Source organism: Giraffa tippelskirchi, chromosome 12, assembly GCF_054371585.1.
Source record: "Giraffa tippelskirchi isolate mGirTip1 chromosome 12, T2T-mGirTip1v1.2.pri, whole genome shotgun sequence".
In the NCBI taxonomy this organism is placed as follows: Eukaryota; Metazoa; Chordata; class Mammalia; order Artiodactyla; family Giraffidae; genus Giraffa; species Giraffa tippelskirchi.
This window is the reverse complement of record NC_137286.1, coordinates 26960589-26983520: the sequence shown is the minus strand read 5'-3', so window position 1 is coordinate 26983520 and position 22932 is coordinate 26960589. Positions and strand designations below refer to the sequence as shown.

The window sequence follows — 22932 nt, the reverse complement described above, 5'->3', positions numbered from 1 at the left end:
AATGGGGAAAAGTTTTTGTTTTATTGCTTGATGAGAAGTGACCATTTCTTCCTTAAAAGAGAGAAAGCTTCTGGCTTCCCCTAAGGCTGTAGATGAAAAAGACTTATGTTAGGAACTATTTCATGGTCAACACATACTCATCTAGATACATTCAGGATTAACACTGCATGACAGTTTCTGCCTGAGTTGGTCAATGATTGCAGATGAGTTGTATCTGAAGTCTATGGAAATTGCTACTAAACTGTACATACTGAGGAGATATCAGGGATTGGACCAACAAAACTGGCCTACATTCTGTTTTTGCCAGTGGTGTTCTACATATCAAATTTACAGATTTGAAAGGTTTTTTTTGACAGTTACCTGCATGTAATATTTTTTAATACATCTTTATAGTTACATGGACCCTTTGGCAGTATGAGTCGTAATATTTAGTTGGTGTTTGATGTACCATGGCTTCTCTTCCTTTGTTTTTCAGTCACTTAAATATCTTTTTATTTTTTCTGATAGTTAAAGGTGAAGAAAAGTCAATACAGTTAGTGAAAAAAATAGAAATAAAATTTAAATTTGTTTACATAATAAGTATTATGATATACATTTTAAAGTAGTATTTAGAATGTAAATAGATACCACAAGAAAATGTATTTTGATTTATCTTAATGTTTTCTGCCTATGTTTTATATAAAATATATGCAAATACAAATAAGTGCATTTAAAATAATCCCCATTGTATATGTTTCAAAATTCACACAAAAATCAATCTTTTAATTTTATATTCATAATTCCTCTTCTGCAAAACTGTTTCAGTCCATTCCCAGAAGTTGCAGAATCAGTTCAACAAGAATTAGAGTCTTACAGAGCACAGGAAGATGAGGTTAAACGACTTAAAAGCATTATGGTAAGATTCTGTCTGCTTTCTTGGAAATACAAGGGAAGCAGGAGGACATCTGGAAGGAGAAAAAGGTTAACTTTTTTCCCTTATAAAAATTCAAGACCTTTCATTGCTTAAATGACAAAAAAAATCGCTCTCAACTTACATAAAAGATTTCTTTAAAAAAAGAAACCTAAGTTTTGAGGAGTAGAGGGAACATTAAAAAAAAAAAAAAAAACTAATACAAATTTATGATTTGAAAAAAATATATGTGAGTTTATTTTGGACATGTATGTTCCAGTGCTGCTCATTTTACTATACTTTGATCTCACTTCAAATTTCAGCTCTATTTATTACTATTATGTTGTGACCTGTGGCAGGTCTCTGGACCTATTTCTTTATCTGAAAATGCCATATGCTCCCTTTTTAGTCATCCAACCTTCATAAGATTGGTAGTGACTAGAACTTTTTTATAACTGTCAAAAATCAGGTGCTTGCTCCTTAGAGCGGAAGAATTATTATTCTGGGTGACCTAAATCTTACTACTGTTTATCAGTAATCTTAGGAATATATTGATGAAAATCAGTGCTTTGCTTGGAATTTCTGAGTAGTTACTGGGACCTCTTTTTCCTTCCCAGGGACTAGAAGGCGAAGATGAAGGAGCCATAAGTATGCTTTCTGACAATACTGCTAAGCTAACATCAGCTGTTAGGTAAGTAAGCAGTATATCCTCTTTGAAGTCTTTCTGTTGATATGATTTTATATTGGAAGTTAAAAAATCAATAAGTATTTTTCATGATAGGGAATAGTAATAGCATATACCTCTAAGTCCAAAGAACTAAATGGTATTTTTACTATATTCAAGCTGACCTGAGTTCCCTCCTTTTTTTTTTAATTTTTTAATTGAAGGATTGCTACTTTACAGAATTTTCTTGTTTTCTGCCAAATACCAACATGAATCCTTTACGTAGCAGATCATTTCTTTCTTTTACTAGTTAGAATTGTGTAATGGGAGTAATTTTGTCACTGAGATAGTATTAATGATAAGGTAAGGTGAGTTATTGTTAATTGCTGCTATTACTGTGTTAGCTAAAGTTTAAGCAGTATCTTTTGGATACTTTAAATACCATCAAGGAGAGAGAGTTTCATGTTTTAGAAATATAGAATTTCTAAATTTTCCCATTAATCTGATTTTATTCTAAACCTCCAAGTTTTGGAATTAGAAAGTGAAATGATAGAATGATGATATTTGGGAGGCAGATTATTTTAAAATAAGAAGCATTTCAAGTGTATAAAAGTGGTAAATACTATATATGTTCAAGCCTAGAGATTAAGTTCAATTGATAGTTTAACATGTAATTTTGGCCCTGTTTTACTATTACAAGTTTCCTCAGAGGAAACACCCAGGTTTGAGTTTTATTAAAATTTATGTCATTTCCTTAGAAAATGTATTGTTAATTTTCAATTTTTTGATACTTGTAGTTCTTTGCCAGAACTCCTTGAAAAAAAAAGACTTATTGATCTCCATACAAATGTCGCCACTGCTGTTTTAGAACATATAAAGGTAAATTTAACGTCTCCTTCCTCACAATATAACTACTAATTTTGTAGGGTTTTAGACTTTTAAGATTCTTACTCACTATGTCATTGAGCCCTAACTGTAAGGTTGAGTTATAATTATTGAAGGCAGCATTATTACCTTCATTTTTGCACATGAGGAAACCAATCCAGGAACGTTAGTGATTTGCCCAAGGTCACACATTCAGTAAAGAGAACTTAGCACCTGTGATACTTTTATTATGTTTCACTGCCTTAGTAATGCCTCTACATGTACTACTTTCTCAATAATAGATTTGTATCTTAACATCAGTAATTCAGGTTTAGACACCCCTTTACTATAGTACTATCTGAAATATGTTGATAACATCACATAATAAAATGCAGCTTGGTTCTGAACATTTTAGTTTTAGATTAGTCCGTTAGCCTTATAGCTTCTTACTGTCTCCCACTATACTGTGATTTTGAAACAAATGTATTGGATAATCCTGTATGTTGTCTTATTATAATTATTTTTTCTCGTTACTTTATTCATAACTCCATATCAGTTTGATTTAATCCATTTTTCAGTATTGTCATTTACTCTCCGGACATGGAACTGAATTCCAGTGACAGATTGGTGATATACCAGAATGTAGTTACTACTGACCCCTGCTTGCCATTTGAGATGATACATTTGAAAAAGCAATGTAAAACTAAATATACTTGCTGTCTGTCAGAGGTGTTGATAACAACTTGTATTTATGGAAAAGGGGATTAAACGTTTTTTAATGATTTTAAAAGTCTTAGAGCACTAGAAAGGAGCTAATATAGATAGATTTGATTGTTGTACATCATAGAATTTAAACCTGCATAATTTCTATTAAGCTGACATCTGATTTTTTTCTTTGTTCCACTTCTTGATTTGATGCTTGCTATTTTCATGTATGTACAGAAATAGAAATATAATTGTGCAGTCTGTAGATGATATCTGATGATAACTTCCATATGTTGCAGCTCTGTAAAGTGGAAAAAGGCTGCTCATTTTTTTTACCTGAGGTCATTGTCTCCAAGTGAAGATAATATATATAACTGGTAGAATGTAACAGAGAGCTTTATTCAGTGATTTCCTTCACTCAGAAAAGACAGGCTTTGCTTACAAAGCTGATATAAAAAGTTAAATAAAAATATGTTGTATTAAAACAAAATATAAGTTCTAGTTTACATCAGCTATAGTTTTGTAATCAAGATCTTCTGATCTATTAAACCAATGCTCTTTGAGTACATGCTGTTTGTTTATGACAGTTGTTAATAGTCTGTGTGTTACTTTGAGATTTAAACTGTTTTATGGACTTCTTTTGACTTTAGTTTTTTCAGGGTTTTTGGTTTTTCTTTGGAGGGGGCAGTTCTCACAACTTTAAAATCAGGAAAGTGCTAAACTCAGCTCCTACTTCCAAACTGAATTGTGTAACCCAAAGTATTTAAAAACACATTATCATACCAATGGAAAGTGCACATTTTCATCTTATTCACAAAACTTTACAAACACTATCCTGTCACAAATTTATATGAATATACTTTAGATCAAAGACTAGGGTTTTATGGTTTGAGAAAATTCTGGTTAAAATAATTTACTCAATTGTGTTTATTAAATGGCTCTGTGGGTATTGTACTGGGCCCTAGAGATTCCATGGTAAACAAGATGGACAAGTTCTTTCTTCTCTTGGAGCTAATCTTGTATTGACAAAAAGCAAAGTAAGCAATTAGAAAGCATGGCGTTTAGGTGGTGTGAAAACACCAAAATAGGGTGATGTGGGGTGATAGACAGTGGCTCAGAGGGCTGTTCTAGAGGAAGTGAAATTGCCTTTGATAAGATGATGATTGAGTTGAGACCCAGATCACACAAAGGAGCCAGTTGGTGAAAATCTCAGGGCCACTCATTTCAGGCAGAGAGAGTAAGTGCTGCAAAGGCCTTAAGGCAAGAACAAATTTACTATTTTAGAGGACCTAGAAGATGACTAACGCACTCATAGTGAGGAGGGGAAGAGTTGATAACACTATTGGATCAAGAGAAATAGGGATTTAGTATGATGGACATCATTGGAGGTTAATGCCGTGATTTGATCTATGTTTCAACTAGAGAATGGTCTGAGGAGTGTTGAGGGATGGATGAGTTCCGGAAGATGGCTATTATACCTGTCTAAGTGGAGAATGGTGTTTTTTAAGGAAAAATTTACCTATGAAATTCTTTATGATGCTTATTTACAATTTTATATGAGCTGTGAATCAGTTTGTCCTAATGGATGCCATCTGTCTGATAAATTTTATTATGTCACTATGCCTGACCCAAAATTTCCTCTTTAAGACCTGGTTGCTTGGCTCTCTATAAAAGAACTTGTTTCTTCCTGGATTGCTAATAAGCAGAGCATCTAATACTAAGAAACTAATTTGTCATTTGGGGTGTTAAGCAGTCATGTATAAAAGCTACATAGTTTGAAATAATTTTTGTGCCATAACTCAAGGAAGACACCATTTTCCTAATAGGATCTGATACAAAGAAACTATAAAGGACATTATATAAGGTCATTTACTTGCAGAGGGAAAATTTCATGTATAAGACACCATGTTCCTCGTTGGATCATTCTAGGAAACCCAGTTAATACCAGAAGTTTTTTTTTTTTTAAATCATAGATGCAGGAGCATATTTATTTTAAATATTTGCATATAAATTATAATTGTATTTATTAAGACACATACTCTGAGTTATCCTGATATTAGAAATTCTGTTAGTATAGAAAAATTGCAGTGTTTTCTGAGAAGAGTCCTGTTTTAATGTAAAACATGTCTTTATTCTCCTATGTCAAAGGTAGCATGTAAATGGTGTTGCTTCCAATTTTTCTCGTTACTCCTAGTTATAAAATTTTTTCTCATAGTTTTTTATAACTATTACATTTCCAACTTTAAAATATTTACTTCAAAATGATATGTTTATTTGTGCCATTTTATGTTACACCATCTGCCTCTGGCTATATAATGTTAATAATAATTAAAGAAGTATTTTTCTCCAATATCTCTTACTCTTTACTAGAATTTGTTGACCATCTGGGCTTGACTTCTTTGTAAACATTCATTCACCTAAGCAGTAAATATTTATTTATTATTATTGTTATTATTATTAGCAAGAATATTATGACTTTTCATGCAGAGATCTCAGAACACATCTGGTGATATTTGTCTTTATTTCAGTTTTGCGTATTTCTTATTTTGGGATGTTTAGTTTATAGTTGCTGCTTATATTTCTTTAGATCATTTTCTAAAGCAGAATACTAGAAGAAATTAATCTCTTTAGAAGTCCTGGCAGTTATCCAGCAGTTGATGTTTGTCAGCACAGCAGTTTGTGACAACTTTGACAAATATTATCATGTAAATTTATTGATATTCTAAAGATTTTAGTGGCTTGAGTAGTCAACTTTAGTTTAATAGGTTAAGAGTAAATTGTGAATTGTGAAGGAACTTTCCCTGCCGCAGACACATTCTCTAGTTGTGGCACGGGAGCCTAGTTGCTCTAAGGCGTGTGGGGTCTTAGTTCCCCAACCAGAGATCTAACCTGTGTCCCCTGCATTGCAGGGTGGATTCCTAACCACTGGATCACCAGGGAAGTCCCAGCAGTTTTTTCATTTCTGATACAAATAAGATTTTACCCCTACTTGCTGGTTGTTAGGGAATGGATTCTGAGATTACTTAAATTTGTAGACAGATTTCAGTATATTTTAATGATTACTGTCTCAGCTGCATAGCCACCCGGAATTAATTATTCTCTAGCATCAGAAACCTAAGAAAAGGAAAAGTCACCTGCTTGTAAGTCAGAGTAGAAGAAAGACAGAAATGGCATACATGCTGTTTCCCCTAGTGCTCCCACCGGAGAGGAAGAGCTCTCACATCTGAATGCTCCTTACCGAGGTAGCCGGCCAAGAATAAGTGGTTAGTAAGCTCTTGTGCTGAATCTTCATTTCTGTTTTGATGCTTCTTGTAGAGAAAGTTAAGAGGTACTGAGTTAGGTTTAAAGACATCCTCTGATCAAGCAAACACGTACCGACTTAGCTCTACACACTGAGCAAGGCTTAGCTCTTGCTAACAATGCTAATTTTTTAACTAGAGCACCTTCTTCAGGGGACTTATTCTTCTTTGGTCCAACTTCTTTATCTTTCTTAGGGGAAAATAAGCTTTCAAAATAAAGTAGAAACTGAACTGATCCTGCTGGTCAGCACATCAAATTAACCAATGCCCTTTATTCCCTCAGAAACAGTGGTTGCTGACCACATGATTGCCATGCTAACATGTGACAGCTAGTGTGTATGCAAGTTGAATTTCTTGTTTGTATTTGATTCCAGTCTATTTATGTCAATGGTATGAGTAGGAAAAGAGGTTTGTTTCTCTAAAACTAAGTTACCTGCCTTAGACTCAGTGAAGGTGGTGATTTAATTATTGCTTAATTTAGTAGCAGTAGCAGGGGGCAGACAACAACTGTAAAACCTTGAAAAATCTTGAAAGTACTGTAATTGCTTTATGTTGTAATTGTAAACGTTTATAAATTTTTGTACCTTGCCTCAAAGAAACTTGAAGTTATAGCTGATCACTTATACATGTGCATTATGCAGGAAAGAAAAAAATTTCAGTCCGTGAACCTCAGTACTCAAGGGAAGGGTCTTGGGTCTACATCAAAATTGACAAACAATTATATGTTTTAGATCTTAAGTTAAATTGTAGTGTTTAAATGTGTATATCCAGCCAGGTCCTTTTTTATTTTTTGTTTTGGCTATGCTGGGTCTTGCAGACCCAGGTTGCAGACTTTCTCTAGTTGCGGCATGCGAGGGGCTACTTTCTAGTGGAGGTGTGTGGGTTTCTCATTGTGGTGGATTCCTTTGTTGCAGAGCATGGGCTCAAGGGTGCTCCATCAGTCAGTCAGTTCAGTCGCTCAGTCGTGTCCAACTCGTTACGACCCCATGAATCGCAGCACGCCAGGCCTCCCTGTCCATCATCAACAACCAGAGTTTACCCAAACTCATGTCCATCGAGTCGGTGATGCCATCCAGCCATCTCATCCTCTGTCGTCCCCTTCTCCTCCTGCCCCCAATCCTTCCCAGCATCAGGGTCTTTTCCAGTGAGTCAACTCTTCGCATGAGGTGGCCAAAGTATTGGAGTTTCAGCTTCAACATCAGTCCTTCCAATGAACACCCAGGACCAATCTCCTTTAGGATAGACTGGTTGGATCTCCTTGCAGTCCAAGGGACTCTCAAGAGTCTTCTCCAACAGCACAGTTCAAAAGCATCAACTCTTCGGCGCTCAGCTTTTTTTATAGTCCAACTCTCACATCCATACGTGATCACTGGAAAAACCATAGCCTTGACTAGACGGACCTTTGTTGGCAAAATAATGTCTCTTCAAGGGCACACAGGCTTCAGTAATTGTGGCACAAGAGCTCAGTCATTGCGGCTCACAGGTTGATCCATGGCATGTGGAATATTCCCAGATCAGGGATCGGACCTATGTCCCCTGCATTGGCAGGCAGATTCTTAAGCACTGGACCACCAGGGAAATCCTCCTTTTTTGTGTTTGCATTAACTGACTTTGATTAACTGATCACTGCTCTCCTGATCACAGTAGGGAAGAAATCGTAGTGTCCTGTAAATCAGAACATTTGTCTGTCTGGATTTTGACTAATCTGTTTTAAATGATCTCTTATCCAGTACACTACTGAGTGAATGTTCATATGCCCTTGCTGTCTTTTCTTCAAGGCAGAAGAAAGTATATCTTTTAGCAGGAAGTCCCCAATGGACAGACCATCACTATCTTCTACTTCTTTTCATCCCAAATAGGATTAGTCATTATCAGAACTTAAAGGTTTCTTTACTCCAAGTATGACCAAAGACAGCTCTTGAATGTGTGAAATATCTTTTGGTTTCTCACGCTGAGTTTCTGGAGACTTCTTCCACATCTTCAAAAAACAAAGTGTAGAATTACCTTTCCCTTGCTCTTTGCTCACTTTCCCACCATCAGGTTTCATAAAGATAAAGCTTTGTCATTAGCAAGACTCAATAGATTCATAAAAGTTAAATTCAAAGAATTAAAGACTTCTCACAATTCAATAGAGAAAACGCACAACCCAATTTTTAAAAGGGCAAAAAATTTGAACAAACATTTGACTGAAAAAGATATCCGAGTGACGAATAAGTTCAACATCAACAATCATTAGAGAAATAACAAACTAAAACCATAGTGAGATACCTCTGCATATCTGTCAAAATGTCTAGAATTTAAAATATTGATCATGTCAACCTTTGGCAAGGATGCAGAAGGACTAGAACTCTCATATTTTGCTGGTAGAAATGTAAAATGGTACATGGTAAACACAAATCCATCATGTGCTTCAGCCATTCTACTCCTAAGTGATTACTTAAGATAAATGAAAGCAAATATGTTCATTATACATGAATATTCATAGCAGCTCTTTGTCATAGCCCCAAACTGGAAATCAGTCAAATGTCTATCAACAGGCTAATTGAGTAAACAAAGTCCAATATATCTATACAGTGGACTACTATTAATACATACAACAGTATGTACTGGATGAATCTCAGAGTAATTACACTGAGTGAAAGAAGCTACATACAGAAAAAAAAGAGCACATAATCTATAGTTGCATTTACATAAAATTCAGAAAAATGCAGGCTAATCTATAGTCACAGAAGGTAGGACATGAAGAATGGTGTTGGAGAGCCAAAGGAGAGTATTAACAATGAGAGAATTTCCTTAACTGATGTTAATGATATATTCATTATCTGGATTGTGTATACTGTTTCATGGGTATATACTTATGTTAAAACTTAACCAAATTCTGTGTTTTATATGTTATTTTACTTTGATAAAAGTGAAAAATTCAATGCTTAGTGTTCACCTACTTCAGATCGTCTATAAATAAGAAAACAGATTTTTATTAAGTCATTGAGAAAACCAAAGACTAATTTTGGTAATGTGAATTTTTGGCTTTATAGCTTAAATGACATAGAATAGCAAGAAACAGAGGATATGCTACATAGTTTGCTAGTGGGTAAACCCAGGAGTTTTTTGGTTTTTTTTTTTCAGTCTTTTCCCTTGTAAGAATATGCTGTAGGTTAAACACAGAGAGTAGAAGCAGACTTGTGATGAACAGTCTCAGATGTTTAAAAAGAGGACAGAGATATTCCTTAACTTTTTTAAATAGATTTCTCACATTTTATTTATTTATACCTTGTCTTGTTCTACAGAATTTAAGGTCACTTACAATGACAGCACGTAGAATAACAGAATAGAGAATAATTCATAAGCACCAGGGGTAAATAAATCAGACTAGAAAGTAGAAAAGCAAACATTGCCCTTATAACTCCTCAGTCCTGTGGCCCTCATTTTCCAGAGTCCTTAACAAACCTCCTGTGGAACTTAGGACTAGAAGGATCCTTGGGACAGAGTTTTTAGCAGATTCCACAAGATAGTGAGGTTTCTTCTTCTTTGGTCAAATAAAATTAGAAGTAAAATGTGCTGTATCTTCCTCTTGGAGATTCATAATGCAGTGTAATATATGCATTTTAAAAACATTTAAAAAAAACTTAAAACTCTGTTGACTTTGGAACACTTCTAGGGATTATTTCTTAACAACCAACTGTGAGAACTAGCATTCTGTAGAACATATTTTTTGAAATATTCTTCATTTAATCAGTGAAGGAAATAAGATACACCTCTTACCTCCAAAAAAGATAAAATATTCCCTAGTTAATGGCAGAGTTGGAACTCATACCTGAAACTCTTTGTATTTTGTCTTATAATTTTTTTTTTTTTGCCATGCCATTTATCATTGGTATTCTGTTTCAGTCCAGTTCAGTTTATCAAGTCAAGTCAAGAATACCTCATTTAAAGAAATGACTTAAAGAATTTTGCATTCTTTTACTTAACACCTTCTGATGGTGCCATTTTGGCTTTCCTTCCTCTGTACTTATTGATCACCTATAATGTACAATTCTGTAGATGGTCCTTATTTTAATCCAGTGAAAACATTCACATCTTGATTGTTATGTGAGTACTAGAGTACATTATAAATAACATGTATTTTAAGATACTATGTAAATGAGCTTGTTTTTACTATAGTCTTACAGAGTGCTTTATACTTCACAAATGTTTTAATTTCAAATGTAGCATCCTCAGGTCATGATCTTTGGCTGAAAAATATGAACATGTGATATGTTTTTTTTTCCTTTTAAAGAGAATACACTTTTTTGTGCACTTGTATATCAGGTAATTTAACATAATAGATGTATTCCCTCATTCTTCACAAGAAAATGAATCTCAGAGATACTAAAGACTTGAAACCAACTGCCAGAGCCTGAAATTGAACTTTGGCTTTTAACTTTTAAACCCCGTACCCTGTTACTGTACTGTAGTTCCTTAAAACATAGCCACCAAAAATGTAATGAGAATGGTTTTGCTCTTTTATAATCCCTTTGGAGTAATCTTAGGTTCAAAAGTAATTTAAACAGAAGAACAAAAAGTAGAAGTAAGGAACCCCAGTTGTCTTACTAAAGTATTTGACCATTCAGTATGTTTATTCATTTAAAAAATACTCAATGGGCCTAACCTTTTATGTCCATGAATGCTTAAATAGGAAATGAAAATTTAGTAGTCAGCTTTTAAATTGTTTCATAAAGCAAGTATACTTTTTTAAATAATGGATTTTTATTAAGTCAATTATGTTGAAATACCAATGACTATCTCAAGAAAAATTGACTGTAGCAGCCAACATGAATACATACAAATGCATATGATTATATATTCTGTGTATTCATTATTAATATAAGACTACACTCCTAAAGCTAACTTTTTTGAGCACATGCAGAATCATATCTGTATTGTTTTCCTTTCATTTGAGTTATTTTATATAATATTTATGAAGAAGTAGAAGTGAAAGATGTTTTTATTCAAAGCTACACATATTTTCCCAAGATATTACACATACTCTATTAAATATGGCATTTTCTTTTGTTTTCCATTAGATCCATGTCTTCTTTTGGTTTTAGTTTTTGTTTTAATTAATAGGTGTTATTTTTTTAGAATAGTATTATGTTTGCAGAAAAATGAGTGAAAAGTAGAGTGTTTCTATATACCCTCATACCCACCCATCCCTACTTTCCCCTGTTATTAATATCCTGCATTAATATGGTATGTTTGTTACTATTAATAACCCAATATTAATACAATACTAACTAAAGTCTGTAGTTTACATTAGGCTTCACTCTTTTGTGTTGTACATTCTGTGGTTTTTGACAAATGTCAAAAGGATGCAATGATGATATGTGTCCATCATTAAGATATCATACTAAATAGTTTCAGCTGCTCTAAAATCCTGTGTGCCTCTGTATATCCTTTTTCTTTTACTTTTGTTGCTTTGGTTTCTTTCACTTTTGCTTTGGTTTCTTTTACTTTTGTGCTCAGTAATGTGGACTCTTTGCGACCCCATGGCCTGCAGCATGCCAGACTTCCCTCCTTCACCATCTCCCGGAACTTGCTCAAAGTCATGTCCATTGAGTCAGTGATGCCATTCAACCATCTGATGCTCTGTCTTCCCCTTCTCCTCCTGCCTTCAATATTTCCCAGCATCAGGGTCTTTTCCAGTGAGTCAGCTCTTTGCATCAGGTGGCCAAAATATTGGAGCTTCAGCTTCAGCATCAATCCTTCTAATGAATATTCAGGATTAATTTCCTTTAGGATTGACTGATTTGATCTCCTTGCTCTCCAAGGGACTGTCAAGAGTCTTCTCCAACACCACAGTATCAATTCTTCAGCATTCAACCTTCTTTATGATACAACTCTCACCTCCATACATGACTACTGGAAAAACCATAGCTTTGACTATACAGACCTCTGTCAAGAAAGTGTTGTCTCTGCTTTTTAATATGCTGTCTAGGTTGGTCATAGCTTTTCTTCCAAGGAGCAAGCATTTTTTAATTTCATGACTGCAGTCACCATCTGCAGTGATTTTGGAGCCCCCAAAAATAAAGTATCTCACTGTTTCCATTGTTTCCCCATCTATTTGCCATGAAGTGATGGGACCAGATGCCATGATCTTAGTTTTTTGAATGTTGACTTTTAAGCCAGCTTTTTCACTCTCCTCTTTCACCTTCATCAAGAGGGTCTTTAGTTCCTCTTCACTTTCTGCTATAAGGATGGTGTCATCTGAGTATCTGATATTATTGATATTTCTCCTGGCAATATTAATTCCAGCTTGTGCTTCATCCAGCCCAGCATTTCTCATGATGTACTCTGCATAGAAGTTAAATAAGCAGGGTAACAATATACAGCCTTGACGTGCTCCTTTCCCTATTTGGAACCAATCTGTTGTTCCATGTCCAGTTCTAACTGTTGCTTCTTGACCTGCATACAGATTTCTCAGGAGGCAGGTCAGGTGGTCTGGTGTTCTCATCCCTTGAAGAATTTTCCACAGTTTATTGTGATCCACACAGTCAAAGGCTTTGGCGTAGTCAATAAGGCAGAAGTAGACGTTTTTCTGGAGCTCTTGCTTTTTCAATGATCCAGTGGATGTTGGCAATTTGATCTCAGGTTCCTCTGCCTTTTCTAAATCCAGCTTGAACATCTGGAAGTTCACAGTTCATGTACTGTTGAAGCCTGGCTTGGAGAATTTTGAGCATTACTTTGCTAGTGTGTGAGATGAGTGCAATTGTGCAGTAGTTTGAGCATTCTTTGGCATTGCTTTTCTTTGGGATTGGAATGAAAACTGACCTTTTCCAGTCCTGTGGCCACTGCTGAGTTTTCCAAATTTGTTGGCATACTAAATGCAGCACTTTAACAGCATCATCTTTTAGGATTTGAAATAGCTCAGCTGAATTCCATTGTCTCCACTAACTTTGTTCATAGTGATGCTTCCCAAGGCCCACTTGACTTCACACTCCAAGATGTCTGGCTCTAGGTGAGTGATCTAGAGTAATATTTTAATTAGTTAAATGCATTTAAGACCCTTCCATGTCTTTTCATAATATAATAACTCATTTCTTTTTATTGTTAACTAATATTCCATTGTCTGGATGTACCGTAGTTTGTTTATTCCTTCAGTTATTGAAGGGCATCTTGGTTGTTCTCACCTTCTGGTATTTATTAATAAAGCTGCTGTAAACATCCATGGGGTCAACGTAAGTTTTCAGCTTCTTTCGATAAATATGTAATAACATGATTGCTGGATCATATGGCAAGAGTTTGTTTAGAATTGTAAAAAGAAAAACTACCAAACTCTCATACAGGATGACTTTACCATTTTGCATTCCCATCAGCAGTGAATGAGAGATTCTGTTGCTTCATATCTTCACCAACGTCTGGTGTTGCCACTGTTGGATTTTAGCCCTTCTGATAGGTGTGCAGTGTGTCTTATTTAAATTTTCATTTTCCAGTATCATCTGATGTAGAGCGTGTTTTCATATGCTTACTTGTCATCTGTGTATCTTTCATGAAATGTCAGGTCTTTGGTCCATTTTTAATCATGTTTTGTTTTTTATTGTTGAATTTTAAGAGTTCTTTGTATTTTGAGGGGGAAAATCCTTTAATATATTTGTCTTTTGCAGTTATCTTAACACTTCTCTGGCTTGTCCTCTCATTCTCTTGGTAGTGTCTTTCACAGAACAGAGACCTTTAATTTTAATCAAGTCCAGCTTTTTAATTATTTCTTTCATGGATCATGCCTTTGGGTGTTGTATCTAAAAAATCATCTCTCTACACAGGTCATCTAAAATTTCTCCTGGTACCTTTTAGGAGTTTTAGTTTTGTAGTTTACGTTTAGGTCTGTGATACATTTTGAGTTAACTTTTGCAAAAGGTGTAGTGTATGTGTCTTTTTTTTTTTTCTTGTGCATGTCTAGTTGTTCCTTCACCATTTGTCTTTTGTCCATTGAATTGAAATCTTCTGTTAAAGATTAGTCAACTATATTTGCTTGGGTCTGTTTCTGTACCCTCATTGATATATTTATCTGTTCTTTTTTTCACAAATACCACACTGTCTTAATTACTTAATTAAGTTAAGTATTAAAATTCAGCTATTGTCAGTCTTCCATCTTTTTTTTGTCTCCTTCAATACTGTGTTGGGTATTCTGGGTCTTTCATGCCTCCATATAAGCCTTAAAATGAATTTGTCAGTATCCACAAAATAACTTGCTGGAATTTTGATTGGTATTATGTTAAATCTATAGATTAAGTGGAAAGAACTGACATCTTGATGGTAATGAGTCTACTTATTCATAAATAAGAAATGTCACTTCATTTATTTTTTTTAGTACTAATGAAAATGGTATTGTGCTTTCATTTCAGTTTCAGTTGTTCATTGTTAATATATTGGAAAGCAGTCAACTTTTATATATTAACCTTGTAGTCTACAACCTTGCTGTAATCACTTATTAGTTCCCAGGAGACATTTTTTGTGTTTCTTTGAGATTTTCTATGTAGACAATTGTGTCATCTGCCAACAAAGATAGTTCTATTCTTTCTTCCCAATCTGTAGACTTTTTATTTCCTTTTCTCTTTTTAGTTTATTGCATTAGCTAGGACTTCTAATACAGTGTTGAATAAGAGTGTGAGAGGGAACATCTTTACCATGTTCCTGATCTTAGCAAGAGAGCATCTAGTTTATTCTCATTCTGTTTCCTGGGAGTGATTGTAGAGAACTGGAGTTATTTCTTCTTAAATGTTGGATAGAATTCACTAGTGAACTCACCTAGACCTAATTCTTTCTATTTTGGAAGGCTATTATTGATCAATTTCTTTAATAATATAGGCCAATTCACTCCATAAAGTGAGTTTTGATAGATTGTCTTTCAAGGAATTGCTTCATTTCATCTAGGTTATCAAGTTTATAGGCACAGAGTTGTTTTAAGTATTTTTTATTCTAGAATAAAGTAGACTTTATACTCTAGTGACATATATAGACCACAGACTATTATAATATAGCATAGAGATGCTTTTAACCTAGGGGAAAAATTATCTAAATATAGTTCTGGATGATGCTAGAAACTACACATTTAAAGAAGAAAGAAAGGACAAAAAAAGGCTACTAGACTATAAAGAATCTTCAGTTAAGATCAGGTCATATCTTAGAAGTATAGTTGTGAGTTCATTTTAGCTTAAGGATATACTTGCCTGTAGACATTAAAGTGTCCTACTAACCCTATTTAATTCATAATATGAAACATTCCTAATGTGTTGTAGCAAAGAAGGGTTTATCATCTCTTCTCCCTCCTGTAAGAAATTCAAGGAGAAGAATATTGGGATTCTTAATAGTGAAAGGAAGGGTAACTATCTAATCCCTTCTTGTATTTCACTGCTGACTAGGAAATAGAATTGGGGCTTAGAGACAAGGGAAGGCCAAGAAATACCACTCTGATTTTGTCATCATCCAGTCATAGAATGAGGGGTGACTTGTGAATTGTAGCTAGCAGTGAATAGGTGCTGCCTGTAACTAGAATAGCCAGAGGAATGGTAAAATAATAATAATAATACTAAGGAAATTAAAAAACACAGTTATAGGAAAGAAAAAGGAATTCCTTCTGTGTCCTGTGTGGGTGGGTCATCAGTAGATCTTCCTGGGTAATGGGTTCTCAAAAGACATACTATTTATTCACCTCAAATGACTCAAGAATTTTTAGAAATGCCCTTTCTTTTGTTCTTTTTAAAGTCAGCAGGCTATTGGCTATTGCCAGTTGAAAAATACCATACACACACACATACTCTATATGTTCTTTTAGAACATATAGAGTAATGATAAACTAGTTACAGGTAAATAACAATTCAGTACATTTAGTTGGTTAATATATATAAAATACATATATATATGGTTAATTTGATATGAATGTTGACACAGTGTACTGAAAAATGAAAAAATATCGTCTTGATTGTAGAAGAACTTTAGAGTTTTTATTTTTTTTAAATCACATTCTTCCCTTAGCTCTTCTAAAGGGATTTTTAGGAAATTCATGACTCTTGGAGTTTACATCACTAGATATAATTTGTATTCCACATGTAGTCCTTTGTTGTTCTATAATATTCCCTTCTTGTTCATTTGTTCTTGATATTTATTGAAGCTGCCAAAAATAGTTTATTGTCTTGACCTTGTTATTTTGCTCTATATTTTTGGTTTGTCTTATTTTCTATGTAACTCTCGTTATCCAATTTGTGTTCTCCTTTGATTCTATATTGTACAGGAATAATCAATCTTTGGGACAGAAGTTGTTTCTCTTAGTATTTTCCCTTTTTTAAGAAATTGATAAAGGACCTGTAGATATTATATCTGGGGACAAATTCACCACGTATATGTAAATTATGTGTATTACCAAAATATATATATACACTAATTGACAAATATACTTTCTTTCATAAAGCGTATACAAAGGAAGCAATAAGTTGTTCTTGAGGAAAATGTAATTTTCCCTACTCTTTATCTGTGGTGTGCATGGAATCTGACCTGGATTTGAATCTCAGCTCTCTACCACTTCTGCTCTGGTAACCTTGAATCAACTTATGTTTCTCTGTGTCTGTTTCTTCCATCTTTAAAATGGGGCTACTAATTCCTAGTTCGTAGTGTTGTCTGGAGAATTAAATGAGGTCATCTGATTTTGTAGCTTTTAAACACTGTTCTCTGGTACCCTAGACTCAATAGAGACATTTAATTGGTCACTTGTATCTATTTTATGTTTAGGGTTCTGCAGAAGATTTGGTTTGAGAAAGAGGGTCCTGAGGTTCTCTGTTTAAAAACATTTGAAAGCCATAGCTGTAAGTAAAGTGCCTTGCACATTCTAGCTACTGAACAGATACTAGTTCTCTTATACAAGTTAGAAAATCTTTACTTCATTCGTTTCCCTCCCCCATGAGGCTCCTTCCTAGTCAGTATATTGAAATGCTACATGACTTTTATTTAACTCCTTTATGGAAATATAGTTCGCATACCATACAATTCACCTTTTTAAAGCATACAATTTAGTGGTTTTTACTATATTCACAGAGTTACACAACCATAATCACAACGCAATTTTAGAACAGTATCACCTTCAAAAGAATGTCTACCCATTAGCCGTCAGATTAACTTGTTTTTTAATTCTGCTTCCATTGTTCATTAGAAGTTAGAATGTGGATAAGTTAATACGTCAAGAAGAGCAAAATGAGTCTAAGTGAACCATGCTTCTTCATTTATGTAGGTACACACGTTAGATTACATTATGGCATTTAGCATACTTAATTTTATCTATAAATCACTAAAGCTTGATTCTTTGCATTTTTCACTTCTGGAAGTTCATTTATCTGCTTTCATAACTTTTAAAGATGATTACTTGATCTGTGTATGTCTTGCTCTTAGCTTAGAAATTTGACATATATTTTGCTACAAGACAGGTGCTTTGTTAGACTCCTAGGGTTAAACAGTTAATTAGAAACACTCTAGGAAGTTTACAGTTCTAGAAGGGCAACATGTAAACCAAAGAGAGTAATGTGGTGTAATCATTGCTGTTACAGAGAAGTGTACAAAGTGCTCTCAGTACACACTTAAGGGCTTAATTAATTCTCCCAGTGAAGAAGGAGATTGGGAAGGAGCAGGAAAGGGAAGAAACAGAGGTTGAAGAGTTACAGAGAAGCTGCAAAGATGCTGGACCTTGAAAAATTAGTAGAATTCACTGGGCAAGTGTTGGAGGAGAAGTGCATTCTAAAAAAGCTAAGAGAATAATTCAAGCCCAAGCCTTGAGGATTAAAAGCATTCACTACTTTTAATGAAAAGTCAATGAGTTAATTGATATGACTAGAGGGAACTGAACCTGGTGAATAGTGGTAAAACAGAAAAGTTGGCTGGAGCAGATTGTGAGGCCCTGAAAGTCAGCCTAACACCTTATTTTATCTCCTTTCCCCTTCCATTCTTGGTTTTATTCTATAGATAATTAGGCTTTCCTGGTCTAATATTTATGTTAATATAGGGCTTCCCTGGTGGCCTAGGTTGGTAGATAATCTGCCTGCAATGCAGGGGACCTGGGTTCCATCCCTGGGTTGCGAAGATCCCCTGGAGGAGGGCATGGCAACTCACTCCAGTATTTTTGCCTGGAGAATCCCCATGGACAGAGGAGCCTGGCGGACTGCAGCCCCTGGGGTCACAAAGAGTCGGACATGACTGAGCGACTAAGCACACACAGTTCCTACTGCCATCATTTTATTTCCCAGGAATTATCTTTGACTTTTTTCACTACTTTCCTTCCTATGGATATTCTCATGTTAATTATTAAGTATACATCTCTTTGTTTCCATTCCCACGGTCACCACCATGGTCGCTTTCCTAGGATCTCCTTTTTGTTTCCTTTGTTCGTTTTTGATACTGCATTTTTCCATTCCTAGTACTTTAGCACGTATCTGTTTTGTTTATTCAAAGTAGCTCTATACAGTAATTAAAATAGTTCCTATATCAGGGAATCTAAAAAAAATGTGGAGAGCCATTTGTAAAAAACAAATAAAAACCTATTACAAAGTTTATTAACTCTTATCTCAACTTCACTCAAGGAAATTCTCCATGTACTGGTGTAGAATATATTGCTGAGTGAAAACAAGGGGCAGCAGAGTATAGTATATCACCTTGTGTGTCAGAAAGCAGAGGGATATTAGGATATAGATACTATTTGCTTGTATTTGCATAGAGAAGCTAAAAAACTATAGGAGAAATAAATAGCCAAAGAAGCAGGTGGAAATGGGGTAGAAGAGGACAGGAGTGAGGACAGGTCTCAGTATATTTACTTTTTCATGTTTTGATTTTCAAGCTTAGTATTTCATCTGTTTAAAGCTCTGGCCTTGTATGCCACTATGGAGGAGTGGGATTGAGGGGTTGATCGCCTGTTGCCTCATGTATGAAATCACTGCTGAATCTGGCATTCGGATCTATCCACTCTGATCATGCCTTGATATGATCCCTTTAACCAGGGCTTTCCTGGTGGCTCAGACAGTAAAGAATCTGCCTGTAGTCGGGAGACCTGGTTTCCATCCCTGGATAAGAGGATGTGGCTACCCCCTCCAGTATTCTTGCCTGCAGAATCCCATGGACAGAGGAGCCTGGAGAGCTATAATCCATGGGGTCGCAAAGAGTTGGACACGACTGAGCAACTAACATACACACACACAGGCACACTCACACACACACACAGTTCCTTTAAGTGAAATGAACTCTATCTATCCATGTCCCCAAATCACTTTCAGAACAACTCAGAATTCATTACTTCCTTCTCTGCCATCGGTTAATATTTATTTCATTCTATCATCTTAATTTAATGTTTATTTATATTCTGTATTTATATTTTGATTCTTTATCAGTATCTCTGTGTTCTCATTTATTTCATAAATGATTTCTACTTTACTTAGATTGGTAACACCTTCAGTAGTAAAGCATGTTCTTGTCTCTCTCTTGTCTTATCTGAAGCATAATCTAATAGATACATCATGATTTTTATTTACCTTGGATTATCCTAACATGTTAACTTCATTTGGATAATTTTAATTAACAGATTTTAAATTAGAAAAGCTGCTGTACAGAAAAGCCAAGTTTGACTACTTTTGCATTATCTAAAGTTCAAAGTATTTAGTGGGAAAATTAAAGAGGAACAGTTTAAGCCATTGAAAATAATTAGGATAACTTTCTGTCTAGTTAGGATCAAAATATGTGGATTTACTTACTAAAAAGTAAACATAACTTGACCACTTGATGTTAATTTGCATGAAATAGTGTTATTTGTATGGTAGTTACTTACTAATGCAATAATTGAGATTTGTGTGATTTTTGTCTTTGTTAACATACAGACATGCCGAGTTATTCTAAATTTATAAGTCAAATATAAATGAAATAGTCAATCTCATTTTTTACACTAAGTATATAGTTAAAAGTAAATTCTAGGAAATTAACATTTGTTTTTAAAATTATCATAGAAAATAGACACTAGTAAGCAGAGAGGTTTTTAGTATGTTTTTATTTAATGTTCTCTAATCTGATACGTATTTTGAAACAGGCAAGAAAACTGGATGTATATTTTGAATATGAAGAAAAAATAATGAGCAAAACTACTCTGGATAAATCTCTTCTAGATATAATATCAGACCCTGATGGTATGTATCATAAATTTGAGGTTAATGTAAGTTTTTCATCTGATGAATCCAGCATTTCAATTTGAGTAAAATTTTAATAGAATTATTGTTTTTCTCACAGTCTTTGCTATTAATGAGATAATTAAATGGGCTATTTGAAGCTCAATTTTTGCTGGCTCCAGCAAGATTTGAAGGTAAAACATTCAAACCAAGCATGACACACATTCTACTTTGGTATAACCCTATAGAGCTTCCTAAAAAGATGTATCAATATTTAAAACTGATTCTGTTTTAAATACTTCGGCAGTTCACTTTTAAAGAAACTCTGTAGACAGTCCCTTTATATTTATCTAAATATATGTTTGTTAGATTTTCTTTAAACAAGATATAACTATTTGTACTTAGAATATATAATCTAATTATTGTGCTCAATTACAATGATCATGAAGTCTGCATAAAATTCTCTAAACTTCAGAGACTTGTTGATAATTTCAGAAGAGTTTTCAATTCAGATCTCAGCTCTTTTCAAAAATGAATAAAAATCATATAAGCTCTTAAGCTTCCATTTTACATACAAGTTCTTCAGCTGATAATGGTTTTTGAGTTATTATTTTGGTTATGACTTTCAGATTTTATATCAAGTTGGAAGATGGTAAACAATTTTTTTGAAATGTTTGTAATTAAAGGGTTCTATTCATAAAAATTTCTGAGAATCCCTAGTATTGCTCACACTTATAAAAAGCTAGATTTGTGGAGAGAACATAACATTTTGAAGGTATGTGTACTTTACAGTGAAAAAATATGTGACATATATCTAAGTCCATCACTTCAGAGTTATTTCTTGTTATTTACAATCAGTTTTGAGTAAAGTTTAAGCAAAAATATGCTGATTAAAAAAACAATCACAACCTTTTTCATTTCCCTTACTTTCTCAAACCAATTCATTTTTAAAGACATTACATAGAGCAGAGCAAGGTGGGCATTCATGCACAGTGGCAGTCTAATATCACTTTTGTTCTTTAGTCACTAAGTCATGTCCAAGTCTTGTGACCCCATGGACTGTAGCCCTCCAGGTTCCTCTGTCCTTAGAATTTCCTAGGCAAGAATATTATTAGAGTGGGTTGTTCTTCCCTTCTCCAAGTACCACTTTAGTTCAGAACAAGATGTCAGAACCCAAGCAGAATGAGAAGGCATCCACAGATGAGGTAGAGGGAGGGTTGGTAATCTAACTTGAGGTATCAGAGTCCCAAGTGAGGTGATCAGGGTGTCCATATGTGGGAGCAGTTTAGCCCAGCAGGGGAGAAGGCAATGGCACCCCACTCCAGTACTCTTGCCTGGAAAATCCCATGGACGGAGGAGCCTGGTAGGCTACAGTCCATGGGGTCACTAAGAGTCGGACACGACTGAGCGACTTCACTTTGACTTTTCCCTTTCATGCACTGGAGAAGGAAATGGCAACCCACTCCAGTGATCTTGCCTGGAGGATCCCAGGGACGGGGGAGCCTGGTGGGCTGCCGTCTATGGTGTCGCACAGAGTTGGACCCGACTGAAGCAACTTAGACTTAGACATGAGGGCCCTATCAGATTAAGGAAGGTGACCCTGCACAGGACAAATCAGGCATTGGCTCAGATGGGGTGAGAAGTATAGCCAGGCGTGTGTGTGTGTCCATTTTCGGGAATCAGAACCAGAGTGGAGTGAGATGACATCTATGCAGGCAAGCAGACCGTAGCAGAGTTAGGATATTTGTTACATACAGGGGACTGGTTAAATAAGTAAATATATCAGATAATATAATGGGAGCCAGGCTTCCCATTGTCAGAAAGTTACAGATATTAAAAGGACGAAAACTAGAATGAAACCTGTAATATTGGAATTGGAGGTGCTGATGTGGACTTGGTATTTTCACTAAATACTTGTCAAATAGAGAAGTAACTATAGATTTTATGTGTGTGTACTCAAATATATGCATTTCCTAGTTCTGCACTTGAGCAGGATGAGGAGCAACACTTCTCCAGTAGTAAAACTTTTAGCTTCTACATTCCGCTTTCCACTAGGACTCATTGGAGAAATAAATGGTTGATTCTAGGGAGAGGAAGTACAAAATAAGCCTGAAACATTGTGTTGGATCAGAAAGCAAGGAAAGTACTCAAAACATGATGAAATGAGTCAAAAAGAACCCAAAAGTCAGCTTGAAGAGGCCCCCAATGGCCAGATCATGACAGTACCAAAATAAACAATGATGATAACAGATTATAACATACTGAATGAAATAGGAAGCCATGAGTCCATACAGATATAATTAATGAATAAATAGAAATTTTCCAGATTATTTGCATAGTTTCAAAGTACCT

General features: G+C 34.8%; 1 protein-coding gene across 5 annotated transcripts in view; it reads left to right on the top strand.

Moving 5' to 3' along the window:
• SCFD1 (sec1 family domain containing 1) overlaps positions 1-22932 on the top strand; it is a 111461-nt gene that overhangs the window by 42841 nt on the left and 45688 nt on the right. For all 5 annotated transcript variants that reach the window (XM_081548053.1, XM_081548051.1, XM_081548049.1 and 2 more), the window contains 4 exons: positions 805-895; positions 1507-1580; positions 2351-2432; positions 20505-20601. In XM_081548053.1, coding sequence (XP_081404179.1) covers positions 805-895; positions 1507-1580; positions 2351-2432; positions 20505-20601 — 344 coding nt within the window. The remainder of the gene's footprint in view (positions 1-804; positions 896-1506; positions 1581-2350; positions 2433-20504; positions 20602-22932) is intronic.